Below are 23502 nucleotides of genomic sequence, written 5' to 3'. Positions count from 1 at the left end.
TATAAAAATGCAACACTTCATGAGCTGAACTAGAAAATATCTATTTCTCAAATATTGTTCACAAATCCGTCCAAATCTGTTTTACTGAGAAATTATGGTTGATATTAATAATCCGGTTATGGTCCTGGAATAAACACAAGCATAACACTGTTGACATTTGCCTTAAAAATGTCTGTTTCACCAACTTTACCATCAACATACACGAGGAGCCAGAGAAAAGACTGTAAAGCAAGCGACCTAACCATATTTACACATGAGGCCCCTACACCATATTTACACATGAGGCCCCTACACCATTTTTACACATGAGGCCCCTACACCATTTTTACACATGAGGCCCCTACACCATTTTTACACATGAGGCCCCTACACCATTTTTACACATGAGGCCCCTACACCATTTTTACACATGAGGCCCCTACACCATTTTTACACATGAGGCCCCTACACCATTTTTACACATGAGGCCCCTACACCATTTTTACACATGAGGCCCCTACACCATTTTTACACATGAGGCCCCTACACCATTTTTACACATGAGGCCCCTACACCATTTTTACACATGAGGCCCCTACACCATTTTTACACATGAGGCCCCTACACCATTTTTACACATGAGGCCCCTACACCATTTTTACACATGAGGCCCCTACACCATTTTTACACATGAGGCCCCTACACCATTTTTACACATGAGGCCCCTACACCATTTTTACACATGAGGCCCCAACACCATTTTTACACATGAGGCCCCTACACCATTTTTACACATGAGGCCCCTACACCATTTTTACACATGAGGCCCCTACACCATTTTTACACATGAGGCCCCTACACCATTTTTACACATGAGGCCCCTACACCATTTTTACACATGAGGCCCCAACACCATATTTACACATGAGGCCCCAACACCATATTTACACATGAGGCCCCAACACCATATTTACACATGAGGCCCCTACACCATATTTACACATGAGGCCCCTACACCATATTTACACATGAGGCCCCAACACCATATTTACACATGAGGCCCCAACACCATATTTACACATGAGGCCCCAACACCATATTTACACATGAGGGCCCAACACCATATTTACACATGAGGCCCCAACACCATATTTACACATGAGGCCCCAACACCATATTTACACATGAGGCCCCAACACCATATTTACACATGAGGCCCCAACACCATATTTACACATGAGGCCCCAACACCATATTTACACATGAGGCCCCAACACCATATTTACACATGAGGCCCCAACACCATATTTACACATGAGGCCCCTACACCATATTTACACATGAGGCCCCAGCACCATTTTTACACATGAGGCCCCTACACCATATTTACACATGAGGCCCCAACACCATATTTACACATGAGGGCCCAACACCATATTTACACATGAGGGCCCAACACATGAGGCCCCAACACCATATTTACACATGAGGGCCCAACACCATTTTTACACATGAGGCCCCTACACCATTTTTACACATGAGGCCCCTACACCATATTTACACATGAGGGCCCAACACCATTTTTACACATGAGGCCCCAACACCATATTTACACATGAGGCCCCTACACCATATTTACACATGAGGGCCCAACACCATATTTACACATGAGGGCCCAACACATGAGGGCCCAACACCATATTTACACATGAGGCCCCAACACCATATTTACACATGAGGGCCCAACACCATATTTACACATGAGGCCCCAACACCATATTTACACATGAGGGCCCAACACCATATTTACACATGAGGGCCCAACACCATATTTACACATGAGGGCCCAACACCATATTTACACATGAGGCCCCAACACCATATTTACACATGAGGCCCCAACACCATATTTACACATGAGGGCCCAACACCATATTTACACATGAGGCCCCTACACCATATTTACACATGAGGCCCCAACACCAGATTTACACATGAGGCCCCAACACCATATTTACACATGAGGCCCCAACACCATATTTACACATGAGGGCCCAACACCATATTTACACATGAGGCCCCAACACCATATTTACACATGAGGGCCCAACACCATATCTACACATGAGGCCCCAACACCATATTTACACATGAGGGCCCAACACCATATTCACACATGAGGCCCCAACACCATATTTATACATGAGGCCCCTACACCATATTTATACATGAGGGCCCAACACCATGTCTACACATGAGGCCCCAACACCATATTTACACATGAGGGCCCAACACCATATTCACACATGAGGCCCCTACACCATATTTACACATGAGGCCCCAACACCATATTTACACATGAGGCCCCTACACCATATTTACACATGAGGGCCCAACACCATATTCACACATGAGGGCCCAACACCATATTTACACATGAGGCCCCTACACCATATTTACACATGAGGGCCTAACACCATATTTACACATGAGGCCCCTACACCATATTTACACATGAGGGCCCAACACCATATCTACACATGAGGCCCCTACACCATATTTACACATGAGGCCCCAACACCATATTTACACATGAGGCCCCTACACCATATTTACACATGAGGGCCCAACACCATATTCACACATGAGGGCCCAACACCATATTTACACATGAGGCCCCTACACCATATTTACACATGAGGGCCCAACACCATATCTACACATGAGGCCCCAACACCATATTCACACATGAGGGCCCAACACCATATTCACACATGAGGGCCCAACACCATATTCACACATGAGGGCCCAACACCATATTTACACATGAGGCCCCTACACCATTTTCACACATGAGGGCCCAACTATATATTTACACATGAGGCCCCTACACCATATTTACACATGAGGCCCCAACACCATATTTACACATGAGGCCCCAACACCATATTCACTCATGAGGCCCCTACACCATATTTACACATGAGGGCCCAACACCATATTTACACATGAGGCCCCAACACCATATTCACACATGAGGGCCCAACACCATATTTACACATGAGGGCCCAACACCATATTTACACATGAGGGCCCAACACCATATCTACACATGAGGCCCCAACACCATATTTACACATGAGGCCCCAACACCATATTTACACATGAGGGCCCAACACCATATTTACACATGAGGCCCCAACACCATATTTACACATGAGGCCCCAACACCATATTTACACATGAGGCCCCTACACCATATTTACACATGAGGCCCCAACACCATATTTACACATGAGGGCCCAACACCATATTTACACATGAGGCCCCAACACCATATTTACACATGAGGCCCCAACAGCATATTTACACATGAGGCCCCAACACCATATTTACATATGAGGCCCCTACACCATATTTACACATGAGGCCCCTACACCATATTTACACATGAGGCCCCAACACCATATTTACACATGAGGCCCCAACACCATATTTACACATGAGGCCCCTACACCATATTTACACATGAGGCCCCAACACCATATTTACACATGAGGCCCCAACACCATATTTACACATGAGGCCCCTACACCATATTTACACATGAGGCCCCAACACCATATTTACACATGAGGCCCCAACACCATATTTACACATGAGGGCCCAACACCATATTTACACATGAGGCCCCAACACCATATTTACACATGAGGGCCCAACACCATATTTACACATGAGGCCCCAACACCATATTTACACATGAGGGCCCAACACATGAGGGCCCAACACCATATTTACGCATGAGGCCCCAACACCATATTAACACATGAGGCCCCAACACCATATTTACACATGAGGCCCCAACACCATATTTACACATGAGGCCCCTACACCTTATTTACACATGAGGCCCCAACACCATATTTACACATGAGGCCCCAACACCATATTTACACATGAGGCCCCAACACCATATTTACACATGAGGGCCCAACACCATATTTACACATGAGGGCCCAACACCATATCTACACATGAGGCCCCAACACCATATTTACACATGAGGCCCCAACACCATATTTACACATGAGGGCCCAACACCATATTTACACATGAGGCCCCAACACCATATTTACACATGAGGCCCCAACACCATATTTACACATGAGGGCCCAACACCATATTTACACATGAGGCCCCAACACCATATTTACACATGAGGGCCCAACACCATATTTACACATGAGGGCCCAACACCATATTTACACATGAGGGCCCAACACCATATTTACACATGAGGCCCCAACACCATATTTACACATGAGGCCCCAACACCATATTTACACATGAGGGCCCAACACCATATTTACACATGAGGCCCCTACACCATATTTACACATGAGGCCCCAACACCAGATTTACACATGAGGCCCCAACACCATATTTACACATGAGGCCCCAACACCATATTTACACATGAGGGCCCAACACCATATTTACACATGAGGCCCCAACACCATATTTACACATGAGGGCCCAACACCATATCTACACATGAGGCCCCAACACCATATTTACACATGAGGGCCCAACACCATATTCACACATGAGGCCCCAACACCATATTTATACATGAGGCCCCTACACCATATTTATACATGAGGGCCCAACACCATGTCTACACATGAGGCCCCAACACCATATTTACACATGAGGGCCCAACACCATATTCACAAATGAGGCCCCTACACCATATTTACACATGAGGCCCCAACACCATATTTACACATGAGGCCCCTACACCATATTTACACATGAGGGCCCAACACCATATTCACACATGAGGGCCCAACACCATATTTACACATGAGGCCCCTACACCATATTTACACATGAGGGCCCAACACCATATTTACACATGAGGCCCCTACACCATATTTACACATGAGGGCCCAACACCATATCTACACATGAGGCCCCTACACCATATTTACACATGAGGCCCCAACACCATATTTACACATGAGGCCCCTACACCATATTTACACATGAGGGCCCAACACCATATTCACACATGAGGGCCCAACACCATATTTACACATGAGGCCCCTACACCATATTTACACATGAGGGCCAAACACCATATCTACACATGAGGCCCCAACACCATATTCACACATGAGGGCCCAACACCATATTCACACATGAGGGCCCAACACCATATTCACACATGAGGGCCCAACACCATATTTACACATGAGGCCCCTACACCATTTTCACACATGAGGGCCCAACTATATATTTACACATGAGGCCCCTACACCATATTTACACATGAGGCCCCAACACCATATTTACACATGAGGCCCCAACACCATATTCACTCATGAGGCCCCTACACCATATTTACACATGAGGGCCCAACACCATATTTACACATGAGGCCCCAACACCATATTCACACATGAGGGCCCAACACCATATTTACACATGAGGGCCCAACACCATATTTACACATGAGGGCCCAACACCATATCTACACATGAGGCCCCAACACCATATTTACACATGAGGCCCCAACACCATATTTACACATGAGGGCCCAACACCATATTTACACATGAGGCCCCAACACCATATTTACACATGAGGCCCCAACACCATATTTACACATGAGGCCCCAACACCATATTTACACATGAGGCCCCAACAGCATATTTACACATGAGGCCCCAACACCATATTTACATATGAGGCCCCTACACCATATTTACACATGAGGCCCCTACACCATATTTACACATGAGGCCCCAACACCATATTTACACATGAGGCCCCAACACCATATTTACACATGAGGCCCCTACACCATATTTACACATGAGGCCCCAACACCATATTTACACATGAGGCCCCAACACCATATTTACACATGAGGCCCCTACACCATATTTACACATGAGGCCCCAACACCATATTTACACATGAGGCCCCAACACCATATTTACACATGAGGGCCCAACACCATATTTACACATGAGGCCCCAACACCATATTTACACATGAGGGCCCAACACCATATTTACACATGAGGCCCCAACACCATATTTACACATGAGGGCCCAACACATGAGGGCCCAACACCATATTTACGCATGAGGCCCCAACACCATATTAACACATGAGGCCCCAACACCATATTTACACATGAGGCCCCAACACCATATTTACACATGAGGCCCCTACACCTTATTTACACATGAGGGCCCAACACCATATTTACACATGAGGCCCCAACACCATATTTACACATGAGGCCCCAACACCATATTTACACATGAGGGCCCAACACCATATTTACACATGAGGGCCCAACACCATATCTACACATGAGGCCCCAACACCATATTTACACATGAGGCCCCAACACCATATTTACACATGAGGGCCCAACACCATATTTACACATGAGGGCCCAACACCATATCTACACATGAGGCCCCAACACCATATTTACACATGAGGCCCCTACACCTTATTTACACATGAGGGCCCAACACCATATTTACACATGAGGCCCCAACACCATATTTACACATGAGGCCCCAACACCATATTAACACATGAGGCCCCTACACCATATTTACACATGAGGCCCCAACACCATATTTACACATGAGGCCCCAACACCATATTTACACATGAGGCCCCTACACCATATTTACACATGAGGCCCCAACACCATATTTACACATGAGGCCCCAACACCATATTTACACATGAGGGCCCAACACCATATTTACAAATGAGGCCCCAACACCATATTTACACATGAGGCCCCAACACCATATTTACACATGAGGGCCCAACACCATATTTACACATGAGGCCCCAACACCATATTTACACATGAGGGCCCAACACATGAGGGCCCAACACCATATTTACGCATGAGGCCCCAACACCATATTAACACATGAGGCCCCAACACCATATTTACACATGAGGCCCCAACACCATATTTACACATGAGGCCCCTACACCTTATTTACACATGAGGGCCCAACACCATATTTACACATGAGGCCCCAACACCATATTTACACATGAGGCCCCAACACCATATTTACACATGAGGGCCCAACACCATATTTACACATGAGGGCCCAACACCATATCTACACATGAGGCCCCAACACCATATTTACACATGAGGCCCCAACACCATATTTACACATGAGGGCCCAACACCATATTTACACATGAGGGCCCAACACCATATCTACACATGAGGCCCCAACACCATATTTACACATGAGGCCCCTACACCTTATTTACACATGAGGGCCCAACACCATATTTACACATGAGGCCCCAACACCATATTTACACATGAGGCCCCAACACCATATTTACACATGAGGGCCCAACACCATATTTACACATGAGGCCCCAACACCAGATTTACACATGAGGCCCCTACACCATATTTACACATGAGGCCCCAACACCAGATTTACACATGAGGCCCCTAGACCATATTTACACATGAGGCCCCAACACCATATTTACACATGAGGCCCCAACAGCATATTTACACATGAGGCCCCGACAGCATATTTACACATGAGGCCCCTACACCATATTTACACATGAGGCCCCTACACCATATTTAAACATGAGGCCCCAACACCATATTTACACATGAGGCCCCAACACCATATTTACACATGAGGCCCCTACACCATATTTACACATGAGGCCCCAACACCATATTTACACATGAGGCCCCAACACCATATTTACACATGAGGCCCCTACACCATATTTACACATGAGGCCCCAACACCATATTTACACATGAGGCCCCAACACCATATTTACACATGAGGCCCCTACACCATATTTACACATGAGGCCCCAACACCATATTTACACATGAGGCCCCAACACCATATTTACACATGAGGCCCCTACACCATATTTACACATGAGGCCCCAACACCATATTTACACATGAGGCCCCAACACCATATTTAAACATGAGGGCCCAACACCATATTTACACATGAGGCCCCAACACCATATTTACACATGAGGCCCCAACACCATATTTACACATGAGGGCCCAACACCATATTTACACATGAGGGCCCAACACCATATTTACAAATGAGGCCCCAACACCATATTTACACATGAGGCCCCAACACCATATTTACACATGAGGGCCCAACACCATATTTACACATGAGGCCCCTACACCATATTTACACATGAGGGCCCAACACATGAGGGCCCAACACCATATTTACACATGAGGCCCCAACACCATATTTACACATGAGGCCCCAACACCATATTTACACATGAGGGCCCAACACCATATTTACACATGAGGCCCCTACACCATATTTACACATGAGGGCCCAACACATGAGGGCCCAACACCATATTTACACATGAGGGCCCAACACCATATTTACACATGAGGCCCCAACACCATATTTACACATGAGGCCCCAACACCATATTTACACATGAGGGCCCAACACCATATTTACACATGAGGGCCCAATACCATATCTACACATGAGGCCCCAACACCATATTTACACATGAGGGCCCAACACCATATCTACACATGAGGCCCCAACACCATATTTACACATGAGGGCCCAACACCATATCTACACATGAGGCCCCAACACCATATTTACACATGAGGCCCCTACACCATATTTATACATGAGGGCCCAACACCATGTCTACACATGAGGCCCCAACACCATATTTACACATGAGGGCCCAACACCATATTCACACATGAGGCCCCTACACCATATTTACACATGAGGCCCCAACACCATATTTACACATGAGGCCCCTACACCATATTTACACATGAGGGCCCAACACCATATTCACACATGAGGGCCCAACACCATATTTACACATGAGGCCCCTACACCATATTTACACATGAGGGCCCAACACCATATTTACACATGAGGCCCCAACACCATATTCACACATGAGGCCCCAACACCATATTTACACATGAGGCCCCTACACCATATTTACACATGAGGCCCCAACACCATATTTACACATGAGGCCCCAACACCATTTTTACACATGAGGCCCCAAAACCATATTTACACATGAGGCCCCTACACCATTTTTACACATGAGGCCCCTACACCATTTTTACACATGAGGCCCCAACACCATATTTACACATGAGGCCCCTACACCATATTTACACATGAGGCCCCAACACCATATTTACACATGAGGCCCCAACACCATATTTACACATGAGGCCCCAACACCATTTTTACACATAAGGCCCCTACACCATATTTACACATGAGGCCCCTACACCATATTTACACATGAGGCCCTAACACCATATTTACACATGAGGCCCCTACACCATATTTACACTTGATGCCCCAACACCATATTTACACATGAGGGCCCAACACCATATTCACACATGAGGCCCCAACACCATATTTACACATGAGGCCCCAACACCATATTTACACATGAGGCCCCAACACCATATTTACACATGAGGCCCCAACACCATATTTACACATGAGGCCCCAACACCATATTTACACATGAGGGCCCAACACCATATTTACACATGAGGCCCCAACACCATTTTTACACATGAGGCCCCTACACCATATTTACACATGAGGCCCCTACACCATATTTACACATGAGGCCCCAACACCATATTTACACATGAGGCCCCTACACCATATTTACACATGAGGCCCCTACACCATATTTACACTTGATGCCCCAACACCATATTCACACATGAGGCCCCAACACCATATTTACACATGAGGGCCCAACACCATATTTACACATGAGGCCCCAACACCATATTTACACATGAGGCCCCAACACCATATTTACACATGAGGCCCCAACACCATATTTACACATGAGGCCCCTACACCATATTTACACATGAGGCCCCAACACCATATTTACACATGAGGCCCCAACACCATATTTACACATGAGGCCCCAACACCATATTTACACATGAGGCCCCAACACCATATTTACACATGAGGGCCCAACACCATATTTACACATGAGGCCCCTACACCATATTTACACATGAGGCCCCAACACCATATTTACACATGAGGTCCCAACATCATATTTACACATGAGGCCCCAACACCATATTTACACATGAGGGCCCAACACCATATTTACACATGAGGCCCCAACACCATATTTACACATGAGGCCCCAACACCATATTTAAACATGAGGGCCCAACACCATATTTACACATGAGGCCCCAACACCATATTTACACATGAGGCCCCAACACCATATTTACACATGAGGGCCCAACACCATATTTACACATGAGGGCCCAACACCATATTTACAAATGAGGCCCCAACACCATATTTACACATGAGGCCCCAACACCATATTTACACATGAGGGCCCAACACCATATTTACACATGAGGCCCCTACACCATATTTACACATGAGGGCCCAACACATGAGGGCCCAACACCATATTTACACATGAGGCCCCAACACCATATTTACACATGAGGCCCCAACACCATATTTACACATGAGGGCCCAACACCATATTTACACATGAGGCCCCTACACCATATTTACACATGAGGGCCCAACACATGAGGCCCCAACACCATATTTACACATGAGGGCCCAACACCATATTTACACATGAGGCCCCAACACCATTTTTACACATGAGGCCCCTACACCATATTTACACATGAGGCCCCTACACCATATTTACACATGAGGCCCCAACACCATATTTACACATGAGGCCCCTACACCATATTTACACATGAGGCCCCTACACCATATTTACACTTGATGCCCCAACACCATATTCACACATGAGGCCCCAACACCATATTTACACATGAGGGCCCAACACCATATTTACACATGAGGCCCCAACACCATATTTACACATGAGGCCCCAACACCATATTTACACATGAGGCCCCAACACCATATTTACACATGAGGCCCCTACACCATATTTACACATGAGGCCCCAACACCATATTTACACATGAGGCCCCAACACCATATTTACACATGAGGCCCCAACACCATATTTACACATGAGGCCCCTACACCATATTTACACATAAGGCCCCAACACCATATTTACACATGAGGTCCCAACATCATATTTACACATGAGGCCCCAACACCATATTTACACATGAGGCCCCAACACCATATTTAAACATGAGGGCCCAACACCATATTTACACATGAGGCCCCAACACCATATTTACACATGAGGCCCCAACACCATATTTACACATGAGGGCCCAACACCATATTTACACATGAGGGCCCAACACCATATTTAAAAATGAGGCCCCAACACCATATTTACACATGAGGCCCCAACACCATATTTACACATGAGGGCCCAACACCATATTTACACATGAGGCCCCTACACCATATTTACACATGAGGGCCCAACACATGAGGGCCCAACACCATATTTACACATGAGGCCCCAACACCATATTTACACATGAGGCCCCAACACCATATTTACACATGAGGGCCCAACACCATATTTACACATGAGGCCCCTACACCATATTTACACATGAGGGCCCAACACATGAGGGCCCAACACCATATTTACACATGAGGGCCCAACACCATATTTACACATGAGGCCCCAACACCATATTTACACATGAGGCCCCAACACCATATTTACACATGAGGGCCCAACACCATATTTACACATGAGGGCCCAATACCATATCTACACATGAGGCCCCAACACCATATTTACACATGAGGGCCCAACACCATATCTACACATGAGGCCCCAACACCATATTTACACATGAGGCCCCTACACCATATTTACACTTGATGCCCCAACACCATATTTACACATGAGGGCCCAACACCATATTCACACATGAGGCCCCAACACCATATTTACACATGAGGCCCCAACACCATATTTACACATGAGGCCCCAACACCATATTTACACATGAGGCCCCAACACCATATTTACACATGAGGTCCCAACACCATATTTACACATGAGGCCCCAACACCATATTTACACATGAGGGCCCAACACCATATTTACACATGAGGCCCCAACACCATTTTTACACATGAGGCCCCTACACCATATTTACACATGAGGCCCCTACACCATATTTACACATGAGGCCCCAACACCATATTTACACATGAGGCCCCTACACCATATTTACACATGAGGCCCCTACACCATATTTACACTTGATGCCCCAACACCATATTCACACATGAGGCCCCAACACCATATTTACACATGAGGGCCCAACACCATATTTACACATGAGGCCCCAACACCATATTTACACATGAGGCCCCAACACCATATTTACACATGAGGCCCCAACACCATATTTACACATGAGGCCCCTACACCATATTTACACATGAGGCCCCAACACCATATTTACACATGAGGCCCCAACACCATATTTACACATGAGGCCCCAACACCATATTTACACATAAGGCCCCAACACCATATTTACACATGAGGTCCCAACACCATATTTACACATGAGGCCCCAACACCATATTTAAACATGAGGGCCCAACACCATATTTACACATGAGGCCCCAACACCATATTTACACATGAGGCCCCAACACCATATTTACACATGAGGGCCCAACACCATATTTACACATGAGGGCCCAACACCATATTTACAAATGAGGCCCCAACACCATATTTACACATGAGGCCCCAACACCATATTTACACATGAGGGCCCAACACCATATTTACACATGAGGCCCCTACACCATATTTACACATGAGGGCCCAACACATGAGGGCCCAACACCATATTTACACATGAGGCCCCAACACCATATTTACACATGAGGCCCCATCACCATATTTACACATGAGGGCCCAACACATGAGGGCCCAACACCATATTTACACATGAGGGCCCAACACCATATTTACACATGAGGCCCCTACACCATATTTACACATGAGGGCCCAACACATGAGGCCCCAACACCATATTTACACATGAGGGCCCAACACCATATTTACACATGAGGCCCCAACACCATTTTTACACATGAGGCCCCTACACCATATTTACACATGAGGCCCCTACACCATATTTACACATGAGGCCCCAACACCATATTTACACATGAGGCCCCTACACCATATTTACACATGAGGCCCCTACACCATATTTACACTTGATGCCCCAACACCATATTCACACATGAGGCCCCAACACCATATTTACACATGAGGGCCCAACACCATATTTACACATGAGGCCCCAACACCATATTTACACATGAGGCCCCAACACCATATTTACACATGAGGCCCCAACACCATATTTACACATGAGGCCCCAACACCATATTTACACATGAGGCCCCAACACCATATTTACACATGAGGCCCCAACACCATATTTACACATAAGGCCCCAACACCATATTTACACATGAGGCCCCTACACCATATTTACACATGAGGGCCCAACACCATATTTACACATGAGGGCCCAACACCATATTTACAAATGAGGCCCCAACACCATATTTACACATGAGGCCCCAACACCATATTTACACATGAGGGCCCAACACCATATTTACACATGAGGCCCCTACACCATATTTACACATGAGGGCCCAACACATGAGGGCCCAACACCATATTTACACATGAGGCCCCAACACCATATTTACACATGAGGCCCCAACACCATATTTACACATGAGGGCCCAACACCATATTTACACATGAGGCCCCTACACCATATTTACACATGAGGGCCCAACACCATATTTACACTTGATGCCCCAACACCATATTTACACATGAGGCCCCAACAGCATATTTACACATGAGGCCCCAACACCATATTTACACATGAGGGCCCAACACCATATTTACACATGAGGCCCCAACACCATATTTACACATGAGGCCCCAACACCATATTCACACATGAGGCCCCAACACCATATTTACACATGAGGGCCCAACACCATATTTACACATGAGGCCCCAACACCATATTTACACATGAGGCCCCAACACCATATTTACACATGAGGCCCCAACACCATATTTACACATGAGGCCCCTACACCATATTTACACATGAGGCCCCAACACCATATTTACACATGAGGCCCCAACACCATATTTACACATGAGGCCCCAACACCATATTTACACATAAGGCCCCAACATCATATTTACACATGAGGCCCCTACACCATATTTACACATGAGGCCCCTACACCATATTTACACATGAGGCCCCAACACCATATTTACACATGAGGGCCCAACACCATATTTACACATGAGGCCCCAACACCATTTTTACACATGAGGCCCCAACACCATATTTACACATGAGGCCCCTACACCATATTTACACATGAGGCCCCAACACCATATTTACACATGAGGCCCCTACACCATATTTACACATGAGGCCCCTACACCATATTTACACTTGATGCCCCAACACCATATTTACACATGAGGCCCCAACAGCATATTTACACATGAGGCCCCAACACCATATTTACACATGAGGGCCCAACACCATATTTACACATGAGGCCCCAACACCATATTCACACATGAGGCCCCAACACCATATTTACACATGAGGGCCCAACACCATATTTACACATGAGGCCCCAACACCATATTTACACATGAGGCCCCAACACCATATTTACACATGAGGCCCCAACACCATATTTACACATGAGGCCCCTACACCATATTTACACATGAGGCCCCAACACCATATTTACACATGAGGCCCCAACACCATATTTACACATGACGGCCCAACACCATATTTACACATGAGGCCCCAACACCATATTTACACATGAGGCCCCTACACCATATTTACACATGAGGCCCCTACACCATATTTACACATGAGGCCCCTACACCATATTTACACTTGATGCCCCAACACCATATTCACACATGAGGCCCCAACACCATATTTACACATGAGGGCCCAACACCATATTTACACATGAGGCCCCAACACCATATTTACACATGAGGCCCCTACACCATATTTACACATGAGGCCCCAACACCATATTTACACATGAGGCCCCAACACCATTTTTACACATGAGGCCCCTACACCATATTTACACATGAGGGCCCAACACCATATTTACACATGAGGCCCCAACACCATATTTACACATGAGGGCCCAACACCATATTTACACATGAGGCCCCTACACCATATTTACACATGAGGCCCCTACACCATATTTACACATGAGGCCCCTACACCTTATTTACACATGAGGCCCCAACACCATATTCACACATGAGGCCCCTACACCATATTTACACATGAGGCCCCAACACCATATTCACACATGAGGCCCCTACACCATATTTACACATGAGGCCCCAACACCATATTCACACATGAGGCCCCTACACCATATTTACACATGAGGCCCCTACACCATATTTACACATGAGGCCCCTACACCATAGTTGGTGCTGTGCATTTCTTTCTCCTCACGTGGAGTTGTGTTTTTTCCAAACTCAATTTTGGTTTAATATGTCACAGAATATGACGCCACTAGTTCTGGGAACTTTCAGCTGATCTTTTGCGAACTTCCAACGTGCTGCTTCCTCCGTGGCGTCTTCACATGAACTCCTCACATGAACTCCTCACATGAACTCCTCACATGAACTCCTCACATGAACTCCTCACATGAACTCCTCACATGAACTCCTCACATGAACTCCTCACATGAACTCCTCACATGAACTCTTCACATGAACTCCTCACATGAACTCCTCACATGAACTCCTCACATGAACTCCTCACATGAACTCTTCACATGAACTCTTCACATGAACTCTTCACATGAACTCCTGGCATGAACTCCTCACATGAACTCCTCACATGAACTCCTCACATGAACTCTTCACATGAACTCCTCACATGAACTCCTCACATGAACTCCTCACATGAACTCCTCACATGAACTCTTCACATGAACTCTTCACATGAACTCCTCACATGAACTCTTCACATGAACTCTTCACATGAACTCTTCACATGAACTCCTCACATGAACTCCTCACATGAACTCCTCACATGAACTCCTCACATGAACTCTTCACATGAACTCCTGGCATGAACTCCTCACATGAACTCCTCACATGAACTCCTCACATGAACTCCTCACATGAACTCTTCACATGAACTCCTCACATGAACTCCTCACATGAACTCCTCACATGAACTCCTCACTTGAACTCCTCACATGAACTCCTCACATGAACTCTTCACATGAACTCCTCACATGAACTCCTCACATGAACTCCTCACATGAACTCTTCACATGAACTCTTCACATGAACTCCTCACATGAACTCCTCACATGAACTCCTCACATGAACTCCTCACATGAACTCCTCACATGAACTCTTCACATGAACTCTTCACATGAACTCTTCACATGAACTCCTCACATGAACTCCTCACATGAACTCCTCACATGAACTCCTCACATGAACTCTTCACATGAACTCCTCACATGAACTCCTCACATGAACTCTTCACATGAACTCCTGGCATGAACTCCTCACATGAACTCCTCACATGAACTCCTCACATGAACTCCTCACATGAACTCCTCACATGAACTCCTCACATGAACTCCTCACATGAACTCCTCACATGAACTCTTCACATGAACTCTTCACATGAACTCCTCACATGAACTCTTCACATGAACTCTTCACATGAACTCTTCACATGAACTCCTCACATGAACTCCTCACATGAACTCCTCACATGAACTCCTCACATGAACTCTTCACATGAACTCCTGGCATGAACTCCTCACATGAACTCCTCACATGAACTCCTCACATGAACTCCTCACATGAACTCTTCACATGAACTCCTCACATGAACTCCTCACATGAACTCCTCACATGAACTCCTCACATGAACTCCTCACATGAACTCCTCACATGAACTCTTCACATGAACTCCTGGCATGAACTCCTCACATGAACTCCTCACATGAACTCCTCACATGAACTCCTCACATGAACTCCTCACATGAACTCCTCACATGAACTCTTCACATGAACTCCTGGCATGAACTCCTCACTTGAACTCTTCACATGAACTCCTCACATGAACTCCTCACATGAACTCCTCACATGAACTCCACACATGAACTCTTCGCTCGGGGTTCACATACTTGTTCCACACTTTTCACAATGTTTACATGTTGTGTTCAAGACAAACATGAAAACACATACTGTATTTTACAGATTATAAATCACACTTTTTTACATAGTTTTGGCCGATTTATTCTCCGGAGAGACTTATTTCTGATATTTTTTGTTATTTTCACACTGGCCACCGCATTCCACATGCCGACCACAAGAGGGCTCTAACACCGCTCTGAGACAAGGCCAGTTTATTTGTGTCGCACGTTTCATACACAAGGCAATTCAAAGTGCTTCACACAACAGGACAAATGCATTAAATCACAAAGAAATTAAATGAAACAGAAATACAATAAAATTATCTAATTAATTAATTACAAAAATAAAATAAATATAAATAAAATACCTAGCCACAGAGGGTGACGTGTTTCGGAGCCCAACTCCTTTTTAAATCAGTCCAACTGATTGTTGAAGAAGAGTCACTTCCTTTGCCTTTGGAATTCAGGAGTTGTCATGGATCTATTAGATAAGATAAGAGAAGCCTTTATTTGTCCCACAATGGGGAAATTCCAGTTTTGCAACACAGAGTAGGTACAGAAGTAAATAATAAAGAACAGATAACTTATACAAAACTTTAAAAACACTCTTAATAGAAAAACTCTTATAAAAAAAAACTCTTATATTCTTAATAAAAAGTAACAAAAAATAAAATAATGATATTATCGGTTGTTGTTTAAAAGTAACACAGGAGGTTGTGATTAATTGTGCAGTAACACGTGCAGTAATGTATGTACAAGTCAATTCGGAACTAGTCAAAACGACTCAAAACAACGTTGAGGCTGCAACGTGGGGGACTAACCCGAGGCTAAACCTGGAACTAAACCTGGACTAGAACAGGACCAAACCAAAGTCTTCAACAAGGACGATGTATGGGAAGTGTTTCATGGATTGAGTGATTTGGGGTAAAACTGATGCTTTGCTAAACTTGTTAGCATGTTCTTTATGCCATAGTTTTCTGAATAACTGTTCATATGTTACGTTAACATACGACAGTCTAGCCTCATGTAGCTGAATGTTAGCATGTTAGCATGTTAGCATGTTCACCTATTCACCGCGTTGTTGTGCTGTAGTATTGATGGTTCATACTTGGTGTAACTCTGGTGTTGATGGTACTAAGCGTGAAGCTGGTCCGGAGTGGCTAATGTGCCACTGTTAGCGTCTGTGACCGTCTGTGCGTCATGTAGCTTAAGGTGTTGCGTTGTTTGTTCTCTAATCCGTTTATATTTTAAATTGCATTTCAAGATGTTTCTGGATTTGATCTAATCAATATCCTCCAAACATGGGACTTATACTCCAGTGCGACGTACATGTTTTTTTCTTCTCTATTATGCATTTTTTGGCTGGTAAGACTTATACTTTGGAGCAACTTATAGTCCGGAAAATACGGTAATGTTTGTGCAGTATTAGTTTGAAAAGATTGTGTTTTTCTATTGTTGTGACTTAGATGAAGGTCTCAACACATTTTATGACCAATTTAAGCAGAAATCCAAGTAATTCCAAAAGGCTTTTTTCTTGCAACTGTAACTTTACAACCGGCCGTTTTATGAGTGGAATAAAACAATCTCATGATTTGTAGAAACCTCGAATCCGATTTAAAACTACAATAATCAAAAGAAGAATTGGATTGGGGTTTGCCTGTCTGAAAAATGACTTTATTTCTTTTTTTTTTACCCATGGGCTTTATTAGACAGGAAAAACAGCCTGAAAGACAGTGAGAAAGACGGCCTGAAAGACAGCGTGAAAGAAGGCATGAAAAACAGCTTGAAAGACAGCATGAAAGACAGCGTGAAAGACAGCGTGAAAGACGGCCTGAAAAACAGCCTGAAAGACAGCGTGAAAGACAGCGTGAAAGACGGCCTGAAAGACGGCCTGAAAGACGGCCTGAAAGACGGTGTGAAAGACAGCGTGAAAGACGGCCTGAAAGACAGCCTGAAAGACAGCGTGAAAGACGGCCTGAAAGACGGCCTGAAAGACAGCCTGAAAGACAGTGTGAAAGACAGCGTGAAAGACGGCCTGAAAGATGGCCTGAAAGACGGCGTGAAAGACGGCGTGAAAGACAGCGTGAAAGACAGTGAAAGACGGCCTGAAAGACGGCGTGAAAGACACGTGAAAGACAGCGTGATAGACAGCGTGAAAGACACGTGAAAGACAGCGTGAAAGACAGCGTGAAAGACAGCGTGAAAGACACGTGAAAGACAGCGTGAAAGACAGCGTGAAAGACAGCGTGAAAGACGTGAAAGACAGCGTGAATGACATGTGAAAGACAGCGTCAAAGACATGTGGAAAGACATGTGAAAGACAGCGTGAATGACATGTGAAAGACAGCGTCAAAGACATGTGGAAAGACATGTGAAAGACAGCGTGAATGACATGTGAAAGACAGCGTCAAAGACATGTGGAAAGACATGTGAAAGACAGCGTGAAAGACACGTGAAAGACAGCGTGAAATGGGGGATGTGGGAGAAGGGAGGACATGCAGTACATTTCCAGAGTCGGGACTGGAACTCTGGACAGTGTGGAGCCTGGCACACGTGTACTGAGCCTTAACCACTCAACCACCGGGCAGCATGAAAAATGACTTTATTTCAGCTCAAATCAGAGCGTTGCTGGTGTGACCCAGAATACCAGCTCAATGGTCTCATACTGAGAGTCATGTGGTGCCGGGGGTTCCTGTACAGGTCTTACAGGCAGATGACAGACGCTTGAGTTTGACGGAGAAGGTGGAAATCTGTTCTTACAACATGGAAGGAGATAATCAAGACATACAAACTAAACAAAGATTCTAAAATCTTAAACTGGTCGGCTTACAAAGGTTTTGTAAGAAACAGAACTGATCTGAGACTCAAGGTCTGGATTACAAAGGTCTAAAGGTTTTTCACCAGATTGTAAAAGAGAATCTCATGAAAAGTTTTTGAAATGTTGAAAGAATGCTATGGCTTTCAGAAACAGGACTTTTATAGGGTTTTACAAATAAGGGCTAAGGATTACTATAACTAAGAAATAAAACAAGCTAATGACTACTGTAGCCCTCTGACTGACATGTTTATCAAGGCTTTAAGGGAATAATATATAAATGATATCAATACATTTCTAATCTGGACAACTACTCTACTCTAAAGCAAGTTGCAAAGAGAGAGTGGTCTTGTTTTGACGGACAAAAAGTGGGAAGATGTTTGTCCATCCCAGTGGAGAACTACAATGACATGTTTGGATTTAAAGTGCCCATAATTGACAGGGAGGTACAAACTGTTGGAGAACTTGTGGCAGCAGGAAGCAAACCACTATCCCACTACCCCAAAGAAATTCTGGCAAACCGTCCGGCGCCTCAGGAGGGGGAAGCAGTGTCTCACCAACGCCGTTTACGGTGCGGGTGGAGGCCTGCTGACCTCGACCGGGGATGTCGTCGGACGGTGGAAGGAATACTTTGAGGACCTCCTTAATCCCTCAGGCACGTCTTCCGAAGAGGAAGTAGAGACCGGGGACTCGGAGGCTGGCTCATCCATCACCCAAGCTGAAGTCACTGAGGTTGTTTGCAAACCCCTCGGTGGCAGGGCTCCGGGGGTGGATGAGATCCGCCCTGAGTACCTAAAGCATCTGGATGTTGTAGGACTGTCTTGGTTGACACGTCTCTGCAACATCGCGTGGCAGTCGGGGCCCGTGCCTCAGGACTGGCAGACCGGGGTGGTGGTCCCTCTGTTCAAGAAGGGGGACCGGAGGGCGTGTTCCAACTACAGAGGGATCACACTCCTCAGCCTCCGGGTAAGGTCTATTCCAAGGTACTGGAGAGGAGAATCCGACCGATAGTCGAACCTCGGATTCAGGAGGAGCAGAGTGGTTTTCGCCCCGGTCGTGGAACACTGGACCAGCTCTATACCCTCCATCGGGTGCTCGAGGGTTCATGGGAGTTTGCCCAACCGGCCCACAATTGCTTTGTAGATCTGGAGATGGCTTTCGACCGTGTCCCTCGGGGTGTCCTTTGGGGGGTGCTCCGGGAGTACGGGGTCCGGGGCCCTTTGCTCAGGGCTGTCCGGTCCCTGTATGACCGGAGCAGGAGCTGTGTTCGCATTGCCAGCAGTAAGTCAGACCTGTTCCCAGTGCATGTTGGACTCCGCCAGGGCTGCCCTTTGTCACCGGTTCTGTTCATAGTTTTTATGGACAGAATTTCTAGGCGCAGTCAGGGGTCGGAGGGTGTCCGGTTTGGGGACCACAGGATTCCATCTCTGCTGTTTGCAGACGATGTTGTCCCGATGGCTCCATCAAACCCTGACCTGCTGCTGCACTGGGACGGTTTGCAGCCGAGTGTGAAGCGGCTGGGATGAGAATCAGCACCTCCAAATCCGAGGCCATGGTTCTCGACCGGAAAAAGGTGGCTTGCCCTCTTCAGATGGATGGGGAGTCCTTGCCCCAAGTGGAGGAGTTCAAGTATCTCGGGGTCTTGTTCACGAGTGAGGGAGGGATGGACCGTGAGATTGACAGGCGGATCGGTGCAGCGGCTGCAGTGATGCAGTCACCTCATCGGACCGTTGTAGTAAAGAGGGAGCTGAATCAAAAGACAAAGCTCTCGATTTACCGGTCGGTCTACGTTCTGACCTCACCTATGGGCATGAGCTTTGGGTAGTGACCGAAAGAACAAGATCGCGGATACAAGCGGTCGAAATGAGTTTCCTCCGCCGGGTGGCTGGGCGCTCCCTTAGAGATAAGGTGAGGAGCTCGGCCACACGGGGGGAGCTCGGAGTAGAGCCGCTGCTCCTCCACCTCGAGAGGAGCCAGCTGAGGTGGCTCGGGCATCTGTTCCGGAGCCTCCTGGGCGCCTCCCTCGGGAGGTGTTTCAGGCATGTCCCACCGGGAAGAGGCTCCGGGGAAGACCCAGGCCACGCTGGAGAGACTATGTCTCTTGGCTGGCCTGGGAACGCCTCGGGATCCCCCCGGAGGAGTTGGAGTAAGTGTCTGGGGAGGAGGAAGTCTGGGAGTCCCTGCTCAGACTGCTGCCCCCGCAACCCGGCCCCGGATAAAGCGGTAGAAGATGGATGGATGGATGGATGGACGACTCAAAATCCCCCAAAGACCAAGGACTGGACTGACATAATAACAGGAACTATTAGACTCATTTGGAAAAGGACCAATTTGACTGACTCATGGACCAAATGAGGCTTTTGTTTTTAATCAATTGTTCCATGATTTTATTTTGGAGGTTCACTCTCTGATTGGGTTCGGAAAAAAATTGAAAATATATGTATGTATGTATGTATGTATGTATGTATGTATATAGAACCTAACAGTATCTATATTCTAAATTATATATGTATTTCCCTGACTTGTGACACTTTTTTTGCCATTTCATTTGGATATATGTTAAACCTGTATCACATCTAAATATCTGCCTGAAGTGTCCTTGATTGGATGAATCTTTATAACATGCCTGTTAATGATTGGCAGATGACGGATGATTGGCAGTTCATCGCTCTGGTGGTGGACCGCCTCTTCCTCTGGCTCTTTGTCATCATCACCACACTGGGCACTCTGGCCATGTTCCTGGACGCCAGCTTCAACTACACTCCAGACCAGCCATTCCCGTGACTTGGACCAGGACATCGTGGCTTTAAATGTTGTATTTCTCACCTGAATGAGGCTGCACACAGATGACAGGCTTTAATGAGGATGAGAATATTTATATTGTCTCTGAGTTTCTCCATTTATCTCAGGTTCATAACAGGTGGATGAATGAAGGATGGCCCAATATTGATTTTTTTAAATCAGAGGTGCCCACACACTTTTATATTCAACAAAGCCCGAAGATCAACTATAGATCTAAATTATTGTATGATTTAGTACTATTTTTATTGTCAGTATTAAACAGGTTTTTATTTTTGTTTAACCATAATTAGGCTATAGAAACACAATGTTGGCTTTCATTAATAGCCTAATATTAGAGAAAATCTGCTGTTTAACTCGACCATTTAATACAGCTGAGTATTTTGAACGCTAATGAAAGAAGGTTGAGCTTAACCAGAACTTCCTCTCTCCTTCCTCTGCGTTACACAGCTTCCACGCACTCCGGCGCTTCTCATGCCTCTGAGACTCTCATGCCTCTGAGACTCTCATGCCTCT

The 23502-nt window shown here is 45.9% G+C and overlaps 1 protein-coding gene across 1 annotated transcript in view; it reads left to right on the top strand.

The window, feature by feature from the left end:
* chrnb1l (cholinergic receptor, nicotinic, beta 1 (muscle) like) overlaps positions 1–23167 on the top strand; it is a 43894-nt gene extending 20727 nt beyond the window's left edge. Inside the window, exon 9 of the mRNA XM_072459204.1 lies at positions 22831–23167. Within this exon, the coding sequence (XP_072315305.1) occupies positions 22831–22971 (141 nt within the window). The 3' untranslated portion in view covers positions 22972–23167. The remainder of the gene's footprint in view (positions 1–22830) is intronic.
* The last annotated feature ends 335 nt before the right edge of the window (positions 23168–23502 follow it).

This window comes from Eucyclogobius newberryi, unplaced genomic scaffold, assembly GCF_026437365.1.
Source record: "Eucyclogobius newberryi isolate DKJ021-1_F unplaced genomic scaffold, fEucNew1.0.hap1 SCAF_22, whole genome shotgun sequence".
Lineage (NCBI taxonomy): Eukaryota > Metazoa > Chordata > Actinopteri > Gobiiformes > Gobiidae > Eucyclogobius > Eucyclogobius newberryi.
The sequence above is the reverse complement of the archived record's forward strand: the minus strand, read 5'-3'. Positions and strand labels throughout refer to the sequence as shown.